This window comes from Ahaetulla prasina, chromosome 2 (assembly GCF_028640845.1).
Source record: "Ahaetulla prasina isolate Xishuangbanna chromosome 2, ASM2864084v1, whole genome shotgun sequence".
Classification (NCBI taxonomy): domain Eukaryota; kingdom Metazoa; phylum Chordata; class Lepidosauria; order Squamata; family Colubridae; genus Ahaetulla; species Ahaetulla prasina.
In genome coordinates, this window is record NC_080540.1 from 75,483,478 (window position 1) to 75,503,240 (window position 19,763).

The 19,763-nt window shown below is 42.4% G+C and overlaps 1 protein-coding gene across 5 annotated transcripts in view; it reads left to right on the plus strand.

The window, feature by feature from the left end:
* The first annotated feature begins 881 nt into the window (after positions 1 to 881).
* DCAF1 (DDB1 and CUL4 associated factor 1) overlaps positions 882 to 19,763 on the plus strand; it is a 51,460-nt gene continuing 32,578 nt past the window's right edge. For 2 of the 5 annotated variants that reach the window (XM_058165994.1, XM_058165990.1), the window contains exons 1-6: positions 882 to 1,018; positions 9,710 to 9,825; positions 14,862 to 14,938; positions 17,119 to 17,192; positions 18,189 to 18,302; positions 19,611 to 19,748. In XM_058165994.1, the coding sequence (XP_058021977.1) occupies positions 9,716 to 9,825; positions 14,862 to 14,938; positions 17,119 to 17,192; positions 18,189 to 18,302; positions 19,611 to 19,748 (513 nt within the window). In that variant the 5' untranslated portion in view covers positions 882 to 1,018; positions 9,710 to 9,715. The other 3 variants (XM_058165991.1, XM_058165992.1, XM_058165993.1) reach the window with 3 other exon arrangements.

The following is a 19,763-nucleotide window of genomic DNA, read 5'->3' on the forward strand; positions in this document are numbered from 1 at the left end:
TCTGCGACCTTCCCAATTGGCTTCCAAGAAGCAAAGTCAATGGGGGAAGCTAGATTCACTTAACAACCACGATTCACTTAACAGCTGCAGTGATTCACAGACATGGCAAAAAGGTTGTAAAACTGGGGTGACTCAATTAACAGCTACTTTCCTTAAGCAACAGAAATTCTGGTCTCAACTGTGGTAGTAGAAATCGAGAACTACCTCTACTTTGTTCTTCCGCCACGATGCCAAATTAAATTCAATAAGCAGCCTTTAGAGAGCTGAATTTACTTTTTTGATGTAAGATAGAAGTCTGTATATTATTTACCAAGAAGTCAGTCCAATCGAGATCAGTGACATTTGCTTTTGTGTACTAAGGATTTCAAATATAGACGAATTAGTTCAATGTCTGCAGCAAATTCGTGCCATATGCATCCTCGGCATACTAATTGAGAAGTTGTGCTTCATTTTATGCAGTTTGAGGCTCTCATCCAACTTGGATCTATAGAATGTAAACACTTTTCAGCCTATTATACAAGTCCTTGTAGTTTAAAAAATTATTTCTCATGCCATCGAAAAACTTTAACAACAGGCTCTCTAACCCTAACCCTTACGACTACGAACCTGCGGGGATCGCAGGCTCACTAAACCAGCCATTTCGCGGTTTTCCCGCGGCGTAGGGGAAGCCAGCGAAAACAGAAACGGTTCAGAAAGCAGAGACTACGATTCCCAAAGCCCTTTGCGGAGAGGAAAGGGGGGGAGAACATGCGTTGAGGACAGTGCGCGCAGGCGCACTCCTCGGACTACATTTCCCTAGGGCCTGTGCGCCTGCCGCCTAATGTGTCTCCGGCGCTGGGCCGAGCAGCGCGTGGGGCTGGGAGGAGGGTGGGGGGGGAGGGCGACGAGTCTGTGCCGCGGTGACGAGCAAAGCGTGTGCCCGCCATAGTGCTAGCAGCCGCCGGGCCGCGGTGCGTGGGGCCGGGAGGAGGCCGAGGGGGTAGCGGCGGCGGTGGCGGCAGCTTGAGCGAAGGGTCAGGTACGTAGGAGCTCGGCGAAGGGAGAAGCAGGGCCGGCAAACGGAGACGGTGACAGGCGCAGGCCAGGATCTCCTTGCGGACCCCGCCGGGCTTCTCCGAGGCTGTTCTTAAAGCCGAGCGGCGCTTCCATGTGTTTCCAGGTGCCCCCTCAGCAGTCGCGGGACGGGGACGCGGGGAGGAAGGCGGGCTGGCGAAGGAGAGGAAGCGGCTGAGCTGGCCCGTCTCCGCTGCATTGAATTCGGGTGGCAAAAGGCGGGTGTTAGTTAGCCCGCTTCCTCCTCCTGCTTGATACTTCGGATCGGTTTAGAAAGAAAGGAGTTTGTGCCCCTTTTGCAGACGCGGGAGAAGAAATGCACGGCACGAACTATGGGTCGCAGTCGCGTGAAAGAAGCCCCATTGACCCACCAGGGAATTTTGTTTCCGAAGGAGGATAGTTCTGTTGAAACCGGAGCATTCACCTTGGATACCCCCTCCCCCCCCCCGCCCCCTGTAATCATCATCCCTACAATGGAGGAAAGGCTTAAGGGAAAGGCTGCCAGACTTTGAAAAGCTGGTTCTGCTGTAGGGTTTTTGTTTTTTTCCCCTCTTTGGAACCCAGTTTAGGTTTGTCTTTGTTTTACTCTCTCGTTTTCCTTTCCTTTTGGTCCCCTTAGTTGTCAGCCCTGAGGACTAGGAGCAGTGTGCTGCTTGGTGGCTTTCCTGTAAAATCTCTAGAAAGATTTCACCTGACAGTGGATTGGCTTTTTTTTTTCTTCACTTTTTTTTTTTTTTTTGCTTGAACACATTTTGACTTAGGTTATAGCTTCAGGAATTTTTTGATATCGGAATTGAATCCTGAAAGAAAAACAATAGGCAACACACACACATCCCCAGTATGTGGAAAATTCATTATTCTTGCTGAGGAATAGCCACCTGCAACCCCTGTATATTACATGTATGAGGAGGGGAATTCAAAACAGCCCTACTAGATGGTGCGAATTGACACTGGGAAGGCCCCGTGTCCTAGTCCAGTATTGGCAAACCTTTTTGGCACTGAATATCAAAACGGGCGCGTGTGCCGGAAACCGGAAGAACAGCTGCCCCGCACACATGTGCGCACCAGGAAAATGATCTTCCTGTTTCCGGCATGTGCACCAGCCACCTAGTCTTCCATTTTCTGGCATGTATGTGCGTGCGAAGACCACCTGACGTGTGCATGCGCGTGCCAGAAAGCAAAAAACCATCTTCCCAGCGCACGCATGTGCACCAGGTGGCTGTGCTTCCTGTTTCCAGTGCTCCTGCATGCATGAAGACCAGCTGGCCAGAACCCAGATCGCGTGCCCAGGGAGATGGCTCTGCATGCCACTTCCGGCACGCGTGCCATAGGTTCGCCATCGTGGCCCTAGTCTGTGATAGTCGACTCTTCCTAGAAACAAAATGGTTTATTTCTTGTATGCTTTCGATATCATGGACCAAATTGGTGGGTATGGAGAAATAAGGATTAAGCTGTTGGCCTAGAAACCAGGGAATTCCGAGTTCTAGTTCCACATTAGGCATGAAAGCCAGCTGGGTGACTTTGGGCCAGTCAGTCTGTCTCAGCCCAACCTACCTCACAGGATTGTTGTTGAGGGGAGGAGGAAGGAGTATTTAGATATGTTCACTGCCTTGAGTTATTTATAACGATGATAAAGATGGGATAAAATCAGATAAACTACTGCCAAGATTGCTAAGGTCATGGAATGCATTGCAGCCCTTACAGCCACTTTTGCTGGAGGTTAAACTACTCAGTTCATTGGTTTAGCTTCTTCCGATTCTGTATTCATAGGTTTATTTGCCTTCCTTTTCTGTAGAAATGAATAAGAGTAATTCTGTTATCCAGAAGAAAATTATGCTGGTTTTGGCCAGCTTTACTCTGGTGGTGGTGGTGATGGTTCTGTATCTGGGATTGCCCTCTTTTTTCTTCCTACCGGTAGTTCATGGAGAACTATTGAAAACAGTTGCAACAATCTCTATCTACTTGGTAATATTAAATGCTTAATGTTTGCGAGAGATGCATTTTTAAAAAATATATATATATAACACCCTTACACCTAGTTAATCAGTGGTAGCTGTGTCAAATGGTGTTAAGAGTTTTTTTTAATTTTGTTTTCCCTAGTTGACTAAATGGCACTTTCAGTCATACATCTATAATAGTAGTGAATGGAAGTGAACTTTCATCTTCCTCTCTTTCCACCTCCCTTCCCTTTGTTGCCCCAATGAAATTTGTCCTCTAAAGCCAGTTCTTGCTTTATAGAGAAAAAAAAAACAAATTTGTACCATTTACACTATCTTTTTCAGAGAATCAATAGCTTTGTGTGAAAATGCAATTGGAGAATTGGGAAAATAGCATAGAAGGAAAGGAAGCCTATATCTTGGGGGTCAAATTTATCGCAAAGTCTTTCCATTTATCCTATAACCTTTTTCCATTGGCTTTTCTATCTTTCTGGGGGTTTTTTCTGTCAACTTATTACCACCCAACCATTCTCTGGAGGAAAAGTGCAGATTTTGAATAAATAGATTTACAGAGATTTGAAGTACTGTAGGGCATTGTAATGACACTTGCTGCTAAACTCTTTGACTGGAGAGTCAGCTCATTTAGGTCTCTCTTATTTTCTACTTCTGCCTTCTAATGGCTATCCATTAGGTGTTTATTCCCTTACTGATATTGTGGTCTAGTCTGATTTACCCTAAGTTAAAAAAGAAAAAGTCATAGGGAACGCAGATCACTTTCTCCCGTATTAAGTATAAAGTATTGGTCTCCAGTGAGAAGTATTGAAACCCAGTTTTGCTTTCATTTGTATGATTAGTTCTAAGTTGAGTCTTTTGACCATAGTAGAATGTCACAAAATGGAATGTATTGTATTACCTTTCTATAGTACGCATCCTGTGTCATTAGCTAAATGTTTATTATTATATACAGGAAATGTTATTATAAGGGTTGAAGAATCCATGGTTATGTTAGGGATTCCTGACCACTGGGTTGATACTGGACTGTGACTGTTTGGACCATATTCAGATACAAATATTTACTTTCAATTATTAGTGTAAGCATTTCACTACAGTGTCCTTGATTGGCAAAATTCTTTTGAGCAAAATGAATTTAATTGAATGCTTGAAATAATACAATTTGAGTATCAGTGATTTGCAATTTCATCTTGTTAGATCTCATAAGTGGAGCTTTCTTCAGTTTGGTGCAGTGCTTTGCTATTGTAGCAATATTTTTTAGAAATGCTATTTGTTAGAGTTAAGTTCCTTGCTAAGTTTTCTTCTCTACAATGAATAACAACTTACGATACTTTACTTCATTTTATACTGGCAGATATATTGGATAAGGGAATGTACAAATAAAGCCTGCTAGCTATGTGATACCTTGGTCAAAACATTGTGTTATACAGGTAGTCCTTGACTTATGACCATAATTGAGCCCAAAATTTATGTTGCTAAGCCAGACATTTAAGTGAGTTTTGCCCCATTTTACGACCACAGTTAAATGAATCGCTGCAGTTAAGTTAGTAACGTGGTTGTTAAGTGAATCTGCCTTCTCAACTGACTTTGCTTGTCAAAAGGTCGCAAAAAGTGATCACATGACCTTGGGAAACTGCAACCATCATAAATAGAAACCGATCTGGCAAACATCTGAATTTTGATCACATGACCTTGGGGATGCTACAACAGTTGTAAGTGTGAAAAACAGTCATAAGTCACTTTTTTTCAGTGTTATAGTAACTTTGAACAGTCACTAAACGAACTGCTGTTACTCAAGGACTACTTGTAAAGGCTTTATATTTGTATTTATAGGTGTGCGATAATTTTGTTGTAAAGTGCATTTGAAACTTTGTTCTTGTTAAGACTTTTGGAAGAGTTTTGTTTAAAAATAATCTGCATTGTGTACATTTTCAGCTATATCAGATACTTTACTTACATACAGTATAAACAGTTAAATAATTTAACCAAAATTATTATATCTATGGACCAATATGTAGTAATTGGATTTACTTCCTCCCTTCAAAATCTGTTATGTGTTGGAAACAAAGGATAATCAATCATGTTCTTGGAAAGAAAACTGACTGTTTTAGTTGGAAACAAAGGATCCTTGTGCAGAGATCAAAGGCAAATAATTATTATAGTTTACAATAAGGTTCATTATCTAGATCACTGTGTGTGCATGTGTGTGCACGCACACACACTGAGAGCAACATCAGAGGCTCAAAACCCCAGTTGTTTGTAGCTAGTCACTCAAGACAGATCAATCTGAACACTGCCTGTATTGATTACTGGAAAGCCTTTGACTCAGTGCCACACATATGGATCTGTGAATGTTTGGTGCTGTACAAAGTCAACAGACACTTTCACAAGAATTCAGTGAGACTATAAAAAACATTAGTAGTCAACTTGAGACAGTTCACACAGGTGGCTATAAAGTATGGCATATATCAGCAATGGCTAACCTTTTTGCTGTCGCATGCCAAAAGCGGGGGGGGAGCATGGGAGGGTCGCGCGCACGTGTGCCCACACCCATAATTCAATTTTCCCCACACATGTGCGCGTGACTCCCCCTCCCACTCTCCTGTGCATGACCCCTGCACCCGTTTGGGCCTAGCAGGCCTACCTGAAGCCTCTGGAGGGCAAAAACGGCCTTCCCCACCCCCCGAGAAATGGCCTGTTTCCCAACTTCTGGTGGGCCCAGTAGGCCCATTTTTTGCCCTCCCCAGGTTCCAGAAGCTTTCCTGGAGGCTGGGGAGGGTGAAAACAGCCTCCCCGACCCCCCCTGGAGGCCCTCCGGAGGCCGAAAATGCCGTCCCAGAGCCTCCACGTGAGCCCTGTACTTACCTGGCATCCAAAACGGGCCGTGTGGGAGGGAAGGCATGGGCGGGGCCAGCTGAAAATGGCTCGCTTGCCCGAAGATATGGCTTCGCGTGCCATAGATTCACCATCATGGGCATATACCAAGGTGATTTACGTCATCTAAGTGAGGACATTGGAATGTCATTGAGACTGAAGAAATCTTGCTAAATGGTAGTCAAGAGAAAGAAGGTAGTTAAAACTGTTGGGTTGAAATTACCATATAAGAAATATATAGACTATATCTAGTGCCTAGATATCCCACAGTTGCATGGAAATCCTGATGAGAAAGCAAGGAAGACAGTACCCCTAAAGGATAAGGCAGGTCCTGAAGAGCTGGGAAGATCAAGTTTTTCACCATCAGCCCAAAGCCCTGCCAGTCATCAGATATCTTGCTGCATATGAGCTGGTCAAAGAAAGATATGGCAGCTACCAATGTGAAAACCTGGAAACCGTTAACAATTTACGGAAATTTCCACCCCAAGTCCAAAGTCCAGAGACTATATACCAAGTGGAAAGAGGGTGGTGGGGTCTGGTGAGTGTCAATGCCATTGTCTGTTGTGTCTTGCCCGCTCTCACAGCAGCCGGGGCCTTCTTACCTGCTCCCGAACACGGAGGAATGTATGCCTCCCGGCCCCAGTCCTGGCTCCATGCCCAGACAAGCTGCAGAAGAAGGAGCACCTCCCGGCCCCAGCCCTGGCTCCATGCCCAGGCAAACGGAGCAGCTAGACCCCTCCCCCTCCTCCACAGCATGTGAGCCTGAGGAGGGTTTATTTCCAACAGCTGCTGATTGAAGTGACCCTCGCATCAGAAGACTGGATAGGCGGAGGCAACAGAAGGAAGGGAGGGGCAGGCCTTAATGAGTGCTGAGTCATGGAGCCACACCCCATGGCCTATATAAAGGATCTGCTTTCTGGCAGTCTCTGAGTCAGGCAAAGTCGAACTTATCTTGCTGAAGTCACTTTCTGGTCTCCTGCCTGCTCTGTGGACTTTGCTAGGACTTTGGGTAGAGCTGCAGAGGCAAGCCTGATTCGGATTTCCCTGACCCGGCCGTCAGCGGAGGAGTGGGACACGACATTGTCCTGGATGAAACCCAGAGTGTGCAGGACAGTAAAATGGCACGTAGTAAAATGGCACTCAAAGATGAGCTGCAGAGAGAATTCCCGAGTCAGTAGCAGGCATGGGAGGAAGATCAAGCAGAGGAAAGAGCCATGACAAGCCAAGAAAGAGCTTACATAGAATGTACTATTGACAGATACCTGAGCTGGTTGACACTGGGAAATTCTATCAGTGGCTGGAAGGGGCTGGACTAAAAGAAACTGATCACAGCAACACAAGAATAGACATTCAGCACCAGATCCATAGAAGCAAGGGTCTACCACACTAGACAGGACCTTTGGTGCAGATTATTCAGAGAGGCCTCTGAGACAGACTCCGAGATGCAGGCAGGAACAGCATACACTAAACAGCACAACCAAGTTGTTGGCATTGTATACAGGAGCATCTGCACAGTGTATGGGCTAGATCCTCCCAAGTCCAGATGGGAGAGTCAACATAGGACTATGGAAAATATTAGGGCTAAGATCCTGTGGGACTTTCAGATCCAGATACACAAGCAGGCGTTGGCCAGGCAACCAGACATGGTAGTAGACAAAGATCAGAAGATGGCAGTGATGATAGGTGTAGTGGTGCCAAATGACAGCAACATCAGGGAGAAGGAGAAGCTGGAGACGTACTAAGGCCTGAAGAAAGAATTAGACTGTGAAGGCCAAAGTGGTCCTACCACCACTGGATGCTGTGGCTCCAACAGATCCCAGAAACAACTTTAGATTTCTCTGTCAGAAAGAGTTCAGTGCTAAGAATAGTTAAGATACTCTGCAGGACCCTCAGACTCTCAGGCTCTGGTAGAGGACCCAAGACTGAGGAAGACACATACAACCATATGGCTGCGAAATTCCTTATTTGCCATTTAAGTGAACCCCTTTACAAATATATTTTTAAATGATGTGTGCGTATGAATATTTTTAGAAGAAACAAGATCACTCATTAAATGTTTATGTTATTCCAGTGATCAAATCTTATAAATTAAAATTCCCTCTATTTCCTTGTGACACATCATATATTTCTGACCCTTTGGTTGTATGTTCTTACTGCTACTTTATTATGTTTCGTCAGATCTCTTGCCAAGTTATTCATCACCATTCTTTTCTACTTAGAAACATGTGGTTGATGAAAAAAATAGTTACTAGCCTGGATCATTTTGAAGGAGATTGCAGGCTTTTGGGAAGGCTAAAGCTGTCAAAAGGTGTAATGGATGTATGTTAATTTCAATATCGGAGGCAATTTATGTCTCAGTAGCAGTTGCTGGGAAAGGCTATCCTATGTTGCTTGAGGGCTTTCCAGTGTCATTTGGTTAAGCCACTGTGGAAGCATGATGGATTAGATTAGGATTCTCAGTTTTTGTGGTGTGTCAGTTCCCTAAAATGATACATTAATTTGTTTGAATGATGCTTTTTTTAATGAAAAAAAGCTACTCCTGAGTAGTGCTGAGTGCTAACTGACAGTTTGGTATTGAATGGATTCCTTATCCTTTATCCCCTTATATACTTAAAACGAGACCTGCCAGAATTTTATTCCACTGCCAGCTTGTCCAGAAAAGGAAGGACTGAGTTCTTACATGGCTGTGGAAGTTGTGGATGGAGCTTTTGGGAGCCAAAAGCTGGGATACAGGTCATCAGACTTAACACTGGCTTTCATCAAACTAAATGTGATTTTCAACCCCGAACAAAAGGTCTGACTTGGATCTCTGTATTGGATTTTTTTGAACTTTGCCAGTCAACACAGAGGGAGGTCTGTTAAATTAATTACTCTTCTGTGTACAACTTCCTTTATTTGGTTGCATGGATAATATTTAACTATGTGGAGTATAGATTTAATTAATCCATTAAACCTTACATCTACTTTCTCATTTGATGGAGCTGAGAAAATTTTTGAATTCTGATGTGATACATTTGTTCCTGATGCCTTTCTGTTGAAATACTTTTTTCAAAAATAAAACATTCACAAAAATAGAGCCATCCTTACCTATCTGTCCAATTATCAGGTGCTCCATTTACTATCTCTTTGCCAGTTTACCCTTCCTGTGTTGGGCAAAATGTTTATGCTCCAGAGGAAAAATGTTTTCCTTGGTCTGGATAACTTACTGTGGGCTGGCTTCGCTTAACTTCATTCATGTCCAGTGGATGAAATCTCTTAACATCTTTTGTTCTGAGAGAATTGTGGGTTGGGGTTAGATTGAAGAGATTTAAAAGAGCAATTAACCCTTTGCTTTTGAGTCTGATGGAATGAAAGCCAGTGTAGTTTATAAGCCAAAATTCTACAATCTGACACTTTAGGATTAAAAATCATGACCATGACTCCTGAAAATTGTAATTAGTTGTAAATTTTAATATGGGAGAAAGGGAACTGATTAAAAATATGAGTGGAGGGTAATCATATTAGCTGCTTTTTATTTTAGTTAATGTAAATAAAATTAAATACAGTTATTGTCTTGGTTCCATCTTGAGTGGCACCTAATTTGGAAATGTTGGCATAAGGTGTCAACTGCTTATTATAGAGGAGAATGCTGCTTTAAAAACATAAACATGCTGAACATCTTTGTGATGAGTGCATACAAAGATATTTTTAAAATTATGTCAACTTCCTCATTTTCAGTTGTTTTTAAAAAAAGTAGGTGGCTTTTGAAATCTAATGTTTTTTGTGAAAACAAATGCAATAAGAATTGAGGATGTTTTCGTCTCATCTTAATTGCTTCTCTCTTTTGTTTAAAGTGAGTCATGACTTCATGTTCTGAGCTTGTAGATTCCAAGGCTGAGCTCACTGCTTTGCTAGAGCAATGGGAGAAAGATCATGGCAGTGGACAAGACATGGTTCCTATTCTTACCCGGTAGGTGTGATCAAGTATAATTATATGGAATATGTTATAGAAATGACACCATTCCGAAGCAAATCTCAGTAGGGCTTAGTCACAGGTAAACGTTTATATAATTTAGTTTTTACATTCTGTTTACTAAGCTTGTGCACATCATTTGATAAAGCAGGTTGATTTGCTTATTATACAGAAGTATCTTCTGAGTATGGAAATTACATGCTCTGAAGACCTCAGGAAGCCTTGAAACAGCCCTACCAAATGATTTGCATATGATAGCCTAATACACAAGCTTTGAGCAGTGTGAAACTAACAGAAAATAACAGAAAAGCAATGGATTAATTTTCCTGCTATTTCTTTTCCTGCTCCTAGTAACATTTGCTATCAAACTCCCCTGTCCAAAACATTGTTCCCCCGCACTTCCCCCCTCCCTCCTCCCTCCTCCCTCTCCCCCCAACCCCCCACCCCGAGACTTCCCAGGACAAAATGCAGGGTATAACATTTATCAATCATAAGCTAAAATACCACAAAAATCTTAACTCATATCAACTCTCTTCCAACACCCCCTTAACTTTGTTTTTTGTAAAACTTTTTCAATTAAAAATAAAAACAAAAAACCCCTCCCCTGTCCAAGATTTGGCAGATTTTTTATAATTCATAGCTAAAATTATATCTAATTATGCAGCAGAAGTCTCAGACTCAGCTTATTTGAGTAACAAATTGTGTCATAAACAAGAATAAAGCCATACTCATGAGTTGATTACCCACTGCAGTTAGAAGATGTAAATTCTCTTATAGCCTTAAGATTTAAATGAGTGGCTTCTTCCTTCCACTTTTCCAAATTAATGAAGTTGTAGGGCAGTATTTGGAAGTTGTGAAGCTGTATGTTATTGTATGTTTACATAATAGCTGTCTTTGGCTTGAGAATTGCCTCAAAGCCTCACAGTTCCTATCTTAGCAGTCCCATAAGTAGCAAAGATGACATTATTAAACTCTTAACAATGTAGAGAAATTATGTAGATCATGGACATTTCAAGCATGTTTTTAGGTAGATGAATTAATTAGAGAGGGTAGTGCTTACCTCCTCTTTTTGCTGAAATGTTAAATACAGATAGTGTATTTATAACATCCCGTGACACGGTGGCTCAGTGGCTAAGATGCTGAACTTGTTGATAGAAAGATCGGCAGTTCAGTGGTTCGAATCCCTAGTGCTGCGCAACGGGGTGAGCTCCCATTACTTGTCCCTTCTGCCAACCTAGCAGTTTGAAAGCATGTAAAACATGCAAGTAGAAAAACAGGGACCACCTATGGTGGGAAGGTAACAGTCCGCGGACTTTATGGGCATTACGGAGACCTGGTTGGGCACAGAGGGGGGTGTACCCCTGGTTGAACTGTGCCCTCCGGGTTTCCGTGCATTCCATCAGCCGAGGGCCCAAGGTAGGGGTGGGGGGGTGGCGGTTGTGATTAATGAAAGCCTAGAGCCGAGGGAGTCCACTGTGCCTCAGATAGCTGGTTGTGAATCCCTCCTTGTGAAGTGGGGCCATAGGAATCAGATGGGTCTGTTGATCGCGTACCTGGCTCCTTGCTGCGTGACTACAGCCCTACCTGAGCTACTGGAGGTGCTTGCTGGGGTGGCAGTTGAGATTCCCAGACTTCTGGTCATGGGGGATTTCAACTTGCCATCGGCCGGCTTGTCATCGACGGTGGCTCAGGAGTTCCTGGCTTCCATGACAGCCATGGACCTGATTCAAGTAAATGATGGCCCTACACACACGGGGGGAGGCACACTAGATCTGATTTTTATCTCTGGACAGTGGATTAATGATCTGGAATTAGGAGATTTAGTGATGGAACCGGTGTCATGGTCAGATCATTTTCTCCTTCGCCTGGACTTTCGGACCGCCGCTCACCACCGCAGGGAGACGGAGCCAATACGATGGTTCCGTCCCAGGCGCCTGATGGACCCTGATAGGTTCCGGACGGAGCTTGGGCCGTTCCCTGAGGATCTTGCCCATGGCACGACTGAAGAACTAGTTGCGGCCTGGGAACGGGCCGCGGCTGGGGCTTTGAACCGTGTCGTGCCTTTGCGGCCTCTGACCCGGCGTAGATCTCAATTGGCTCCTTGGTTCTCCGAGGAGCTGAGGGAGATGAAACGCCGGAGAAGACGCCTAGAGAGCACCTGGAGGTCTAGCCGTTCCGAGGCTGATCGGACACTAGTGAGATCTTTTACTAAGACCTACCTAGTGGCAATGAGGGAGGCGAAACGCTCTTACGTTTCCACCCTCATTGCATCGGCAGATAACCGCCCGGCCGCCTTGTTTCAGGTGACCCGTTCCCTCCTTCATCAGGTGGGACGGGATGACCCCCTACAGGGACGTGCTGAGGAGTTTAACGGTTATCTATGCGATAAAATCGTTCAGCTTCGGGATAGTTTGGACCAAAATTGTGATGTTCCAAATGGGATGACGGAGTCACGTCTTGTTGAGGTTGTTTGGGATGAGTTTGATTCTGTGGCTCTCGAGGACGTGGACAGGTTGCTGGGGAGGTTACATGCAACTACATGTTTACTGGACCCGTGTCCCTCCTGGTTAGTACTGGCTACACAGGAAGTGACACGAGGCTGGCTCCGGGGAATTATAAATGCTTCATTGGTGGAAGGGGTTTTCCCCGCTGCCTTGAAAGAGGCGGTGGTGAGACCCCTCCTCAAGAAGCCTTCCCTGGATCCAGCTATTTTAGGGAATTATCGTCCAGTCTCCAACCTTCGCTTTGTGGTGAAGGTTGTAGAGAGTGTGGTTGCATGGCAGCTTCCCCAGTACCTGGATGAAGCTGTCTATCTAGACCCGTTCCAGTCTGGCTTCCGGCCCGGTCATAGCACGGAGACAGCTTTGGTCGCGTTGGTGGATGACCTCTGGAGGGCCAGGGATAGGGGTTGTTCCTCTGCCCTGGTCCTATTAGATCTCTCAGCGGCTTTTGATACCATCGACCATGGTATCTTGCTGCACCGATTGGAGAGTTTGGGAGTGGGAGGCACCGTTTATCGGTGGTTCTCCTCCTATCTCTCCGACCGGTCGCAGACGGTGTTGACAGGGGGGCAGAGATCGACCGCGAGGCGCCTTACTTGTGGGGTGCCTCAGGGGTCGATTCTCTCGCCCCTTCTGTTCAACATCTACATGAAGCCGCTGGGTGAGGTCATTAGTGGTTTCGGGGTGAGTTATCATCTGTACGCTGATGATACGCAGCTGTACTTTTTCACCCCGGACCACCCCAACGAAGTTGTCGAAGTGCTGTCCCAGTGTCTGGAAGCCGTATGGGTCTGGATGGGGAGAAACAGACTCAAGCTCAATCCCTCCAAGACGGAGTGGCTGTGGATGCCGGCACCCCGGTACATCCAGCTGCAGCCGCAGCTGACTGTTGGGGGCGAGTTATTGGCCCCAATGGAAAGGGTGCGCAACTTGGGTGTCCTCTTGGATGGGCGGCTGTCGTTTGAAGATCATTTGGCGGCCGTCTCCAGGAGGGCCTTTCACCAAGTACGCTTGGTTCGCCAGTTGCGCCCCTTCCTTGACTGGGATGCCTTATGCACGGTCACTCATGCTCTTGTCACTTCCCGTTTGGATTATTGCAATGCTGTCTACATGGAGCTGCCCTTGAAGTGCACCTGGAGGCTGCAGCTAGTCCAGAATGCAGCTGCGCGGGTAATAGTGGGAGCAACTCGTTGCTCCCATGTAACACCAATCCTGCGCAGTCTGCACTGGCTTCCTGTGGTCTTCCGGGTGCGCTTTAAGATTTTGGTTACCACCTTTAAAGCGCTCCATGGCTTAGTGCCCGGGTACTTACGGGACTGCCTGCTGTTACCTGATGTCTCCCACCGACCCGTACGTTCACACAGAGAGGGCCTTCTCAGGGTGCCGTCCGCCAAACAATGTCGGCTGGCGGCCCCCAGGGGTAGGGCCTTCTCTGTTGGAGCTCCCACGCTTTGGAACGAACTTCCCCCTGGTTTACGTCAAGTGCCTGATCTTCGGACTTTTCGCCGTGAGCTGAAAACACACCTATTTATTCAAGCGGGACTGGCTTGAAAGTCTTAAAAGTCTTATTAATTTTAATTGGGGCTATTTATAATTTTATAATTTTAAATTGTTTTAAATTTTCGGCCATTTGGAATATGCTTGTTTTAGTTTTGTTTTTAATGTGTATATTGCGGGTTTTTTAATATTTGGCTGTACACCGCCCTGAGTCCTTTGGGAGAAGGGCGGTATAAAAATCTAATAAAATAAATAAATAAAATAAATAAAATAAATTCTGGGCGCCTTTGGCATTTAGCCATGCCGGCCACATGACTACGGAGACATCTTCGGACGGTGCTGGCTCTTCGGCTTTGAAACGGAGATGAGCACCACTCCCTAGAGTCGGGAATGATAGTACATATGTGTGCAGGGAACCTTTACCTTTAGTGCTTGTCTCCTCTTTTTGCTGAAATGTTATTAAATACAGATAGTAGTCACTTCACTATGGTAATTGGGACTGGCAACTCCATCCCTGAATGATGCAATCATAAAGTTGGATGTCACTTGACCATCTTAACTTGCAGTAGCATCTGTGGCAGTCCCAGTTGCCATTGTTAGGTGAATCCTTCACATTTGCAATATCCTGCAGTCACATGATTGCCATTGACTTCCTCATTGACTCTGCTGGCCAGAAGATGGAAGTGAAAGTCTCAAATTGCAATCATGTGACTGTAATGCACTGCAACTGTAATAAGTAATTAATGAAATTTGTATGCCAATCATCTCGCCATCAAGCAACTCTGGGCAGCTCTAATTGTGAGCCATTTGCCAAGAGTTCAAATCATGTGACTGTGGGAATGTTGCAGTGGCCATAACTACAAGGAGTAAGACCTCCCTGTTCAGCACCATTGTAACTTCAAATGGTAATTTCAACAAGAACTGCCTGTAATATTTTGATCATATGTAGAATCTTGATTAATCATGGTTTTCTAATTTTAACAATTCAAATATTAAAGAAAAATACAAATTGCTTGTGTTTTTTTCTGTTTCTAGAATGTCAGAGTTGATTGAAAAGGAGACAGAAGAGTATCGTAAACGAGATCCAGATCCATTTGATGATAGGCATCCCGGTAAACTGAGAAGAAAGCATTTATCTGTGTTTATACACCACCATTAGCCATATTTTTTCTGAGCCAATCAGAATTCTACCAAGGAGCAAAGTATTATAATGCTTCTTTTTTGTATCTCTCTGAATTAACTAGAGGATTGGTAGAGGGTTTTAAAAGAAAAAAGAAGGCTAAGAAGGAAAACCATAAATAAACCCTGGGCACATTTCATATGTTCTCAAGCACAGTTGCAGAGATTAAGACAAAAAATATGTAAAATTATGACTTACTGCCTTTAAACAATCCATATAAATTTAACTGATACTACTTGGACACCACATTAAAATATCAAGCCGTGAGTCATACAGATAGTCCTCAACTTGCAACCACAATAAGACTGGAAAATGTATTATTAAGTGGTGTGGTCACTAAGCAAGGCATTACATGATCATACCTGATTTTATAACCTTTCTTTTTGCTGTAGACATTAAGTGAATCACTGTTCATTAAGACATATCGTGATTTGCAACCTCTCCTGTCAGCTTCCCCATTGACTTGGATACTCGCAGGGGAAGTGAGCCCCTCAAATAGTCTGGTCTCATTGCGGGTGATTTCACTAAATCAACATAATAATTATGTTAACAACAGCATGCAACTAAATTGCTTTTTGGAGTTTCTGTAATTCTCCTTGCTTCTTAATGTATTCCAGAGACATATCTTTAAACAAATTAAAAATACATGGAAACTGATTTTAAATGTTTTATGGGAGGCCTGGAACAAAAAAAGTGAAAGACCTGCTTTTACAAAACAAAGAGAAGATGATTTTTCAACTAATTAAAGTGTTTTTCTGTAACTTAAGATATAGGCTGTGATTGTACAACTGTATTGTAATTTTTTCACCTACCAAAAAATAACTTGTGCACACATATCAAATATTATTTAGTAAAACTTTTAAGAGGTTCTTATGTGTGTTATAAATGTTGAATAACCATAGGTGTGAGAGTGGCGGTTCATTCTCCAAACATGTGGGTTGGTTTCCAAACGTTTTGTTACCAGGCTAATTAACATCTTCAGTGTAATTTAGGGGATGTCTTTTGTTTGTGTTGTTCTGCTTATGAGGGCTTTGTGTGGTCAGTAGGTCTTATGATGGGAGGATCACATCAAGTGAAGGTCTAGTAATGACTATCCTGAGGAGATCATGTGTGGGTCATGTCAGGTGAGGGTCATTGGGAGGTGAAGTGCTGGTTGGGGTTGTGGGCTGATTGAATGTTGGTGCTATCAATGTTTGGTTGTGCGGTTGATTTGAATTCTCAGGGGTTCATAGGCTGGTTGTAGTCCAGTGTGTCTTTTGATGGAATTACTTGTGGAGTGCCAGGCTTCAATAAAGTCGCAAGACCCAGCACAAGACCTTCACCTGAGGTGACCTTCCCATCACAAGGCCTACTGACCACACAAAACCTTTTAAACAGAAGAACATCAACACTGACATTCCCTAAATTCCGCTAAAGATGTTACCTAGCCTGGTAACAAAACGTTTGGAAACCAACCCAGAAGCTCAGAGAACGAACCCCCATTCTCATTCTATACCCAAGTTACAGATATTTGTCACTACTACAAACTATTAGGTGTATGATGTGAATTTATATCTATCTATCTATCTATCTATCTATCTATCTATCTATCTATCTATCTATCTATCTATCTACACACACACACACACACACACACACACACACACACACACACACTTTAGAAAGCTACCCAATTCCATAAGATTTTGGACAGCATATAACTTTAAAAAGTAAGAAACATGAAAAGAATAAGCTGATTCGTTTTAATACTTTCTTTTTTTCCTGAACATACTGAACTTTTCATTAAAACAAGCTACTTAAGAACGATTGACCAACAGTTTAGATTAGAAGGCTTGTTTTAGTCAACCAAATAGGTTTATAAAATTAAAATATAATTTTACATACATTTGTCAATATAAATTTTTTACTTAAATTCAGTGCTAATATTTCTCTTCCATTGATTTGTGGGTGGAAATTTTTGAATTGCCAAGATACTCAATTAGTCATACTTAGCTTCAGTTAGCTAATGTATTGTTTTACGTGTTTGTTTTGTTTTCTTTGCATTGTTTCGACTTAGGTTTGCTAGTGAGTGAGTGGTCTATTAATTGATACTGTTGTCTGTTTGTTTTATAGGTCGAGCAGACCCAAAATGTATGCTTGGACACTTGCTGAGGATTCTTTTCAAGAATGATGATTTCATGAATGCAGTGAGTTTGCCCTTTGAATCTATGTATAGATATCTACTTGGCAACTGGTAGCTAGTTTTTAATTTTAAGTAAAAAATTACTTAATTTTTTTGCCAAGATGCGAAAGGTGTGCTAAGGGGTTCATTTTGTTTTAGATTCCTTCTCTGTTGAAAGAGGAATATAATTTCCAAAACTTAGTATAAAATTTGCCTAAGTTTCATTTATTCAAATCATGATGCAAGCAGTATAAAAAGAATCTTTTCCTTATTAACTCTGTCTTCTTTCTGTCTACCAAAGGGCCCTTTGCCTCCTATATTTTCCAGAAAATTACAAATTCAAGGTGGTTATTGAAATTGAAGTAGATTCCAGTAAACTGAAATAATTTATGTACAATGAGAAGTGGACTTAAGCTCTAATTTTGAACCTTATATTTTGCAAAAACTGATAAATACTAATGTGAAGAATTCAAATGCCTGGACAGGCTACTATACTTAAAAGACGTAATATGTTCAGCAAAACCCTGTGCAGAAGTGGCACAGTTGAATTAAGTGTACTTAAATTTAAAGTGAATGGTCTTAGAATTGCATTGTAATCTTATCTTTTGTTTCTATGTAATTTAAGGCTATCAAGACTTTTACAATGCTAATGGAGGAACCTAAACAATTCCACTTTTTAAAAATTGATAATAGTAATAAAACATAATACAGATTTGAAAACTTTTTTTCCTGTGGGTGGTTCTTGGCTCGTGGAATAAAACTGATTATTGCAAATTTAACTTTTTCCCAGCATATCTTGTCCTGAAACTATTGACTCCAGAGTGTCAGTGATCCTATGAATAAACATTGTAGGAGAAATTCAATTCAGATTCTCCCTCCATTCCTCCCTCCTCCCTCCCTTCTTCAAATGCAGCCTCTGCTGGACTGGCATTCTTCCCATAAGTAGAAAGGCATTCAGATCTGACGTGTAATTTTTTTCTTTCTTTCAGAAATAACCCCCCAATTTTTCTTCTTCTTTTAGCTGGTAAATGCTTACGTCATGACAAGCAGAGAACCTCCACTGAACACAGCTGCCTGCCGACTCCTGTTGGACATTATGCCTGGGCTGGAAACTGCTGTTGTCTTTCAGGAGAAGGTATGGGAGATAGGAAGATAGACTTAGAAGCAACATGGTACAGATCTTAATAGACTCTGCTCTGACAGTTTGGGAGGCTGGTAAGAAGAATGAATTCCAGGTGGCTGAAAACGTTGCTTCTGTCACAGTCAGACAGTATACCAATTAATTGACTCCAGATTATAGCTACCTTTATTTTGAAGGTTAAAATTCTGTTCGTTTACTTAAAAGATTTATATGGCCACCCATCTGAAGTAATTCTGGGCAGCTTACAGCAACAATAAGACCAATATCTATAAAATACTCATAAAACAGTAAAAACAATAAAATAGAAAGCCTCCACCTTAAATATTCCCTTGGGACACCCCACAATAGTTGCCCTCATTCCATATATATACTGTAGAGAGATATAAATGGTCCAGTGCCCCCTCTCTGAGAGGGATAGGCTGTTAATAAATAAATCAAATAAATAAATAATAAAATATTTTAATTTTTCTTATTTATGTTCATATTTATATACATTTAAATTCATACATATAAAATAGTTTAATGTTTCTTATATTCTCTGAGACTTGATATTTGCAGCCGTTAAGGCAAATAGAAAGGTCTTTTTTTATTGAATGGTATTGATATATACCAAGAGTTGCTAGGATTTGTGTTTCAGTTGCTTTTCAGCGGTTATGGAATGTTTGCAATCAGACACAATATGCTAAGCATTCCTTTTTTTATTCGTTTGTTTTCATGAAGGGAGGAACAGGTAGGAATGAATGGGTTACAGTGATATACCATACTGACAATCCACATTGCAGTTGATATTATGACCAAGACTTTTTGGCTTTACCTGGCATCTGAATGCATTCAGTGCCTTCTGTGTGATCTGTAAATTTCCATGGCCACACAGTCCCCGATACAGTTTGCAGCTGGTAGCCAGAATTGAATTATTTTTGCACTGAGTTTCTGAATTACATGCCAATATGCAGAAGGACTATATAAAAACTCCTACGTAAAGCCAGAAATTTCTTCATGCTTGACTGCAGCAAATTTGATGAAAAATTATGTTGCTGTCCAGTTTAACAAGTGCTTGTTCTTTCTTAGTAGGAAGTCTTACTGCGAAAAAAATCAAAGAAAACTATAGCTTAAAAAATCATTTAAATGTTGATCGTATCGACAACTTCATCTGCTTTTTTAATCCGAAAAGTTTCTTTTTGGAACAAAGCCCAGTATAGATTATGGGATTTATATGTGAGTAGATGTCATATTGGAATGTAAGCTGAGAAGAATTTAACTTGCCTAAATACACCCCTCTTGTCATTGTCCCCCTTATTCTAGGAAGGCATTGTTGAGAATCTCTTCAAGTGGGCACGAGAAGCTGATCAGCCTTTAAGGACATTCGCAACTGGATTGCTTGGAGGTGCCATGGAGAATCAAGATATCGCTGCCAACTATAGAGATGAGAATTCCCAACTGGTAAACAGGAAATAT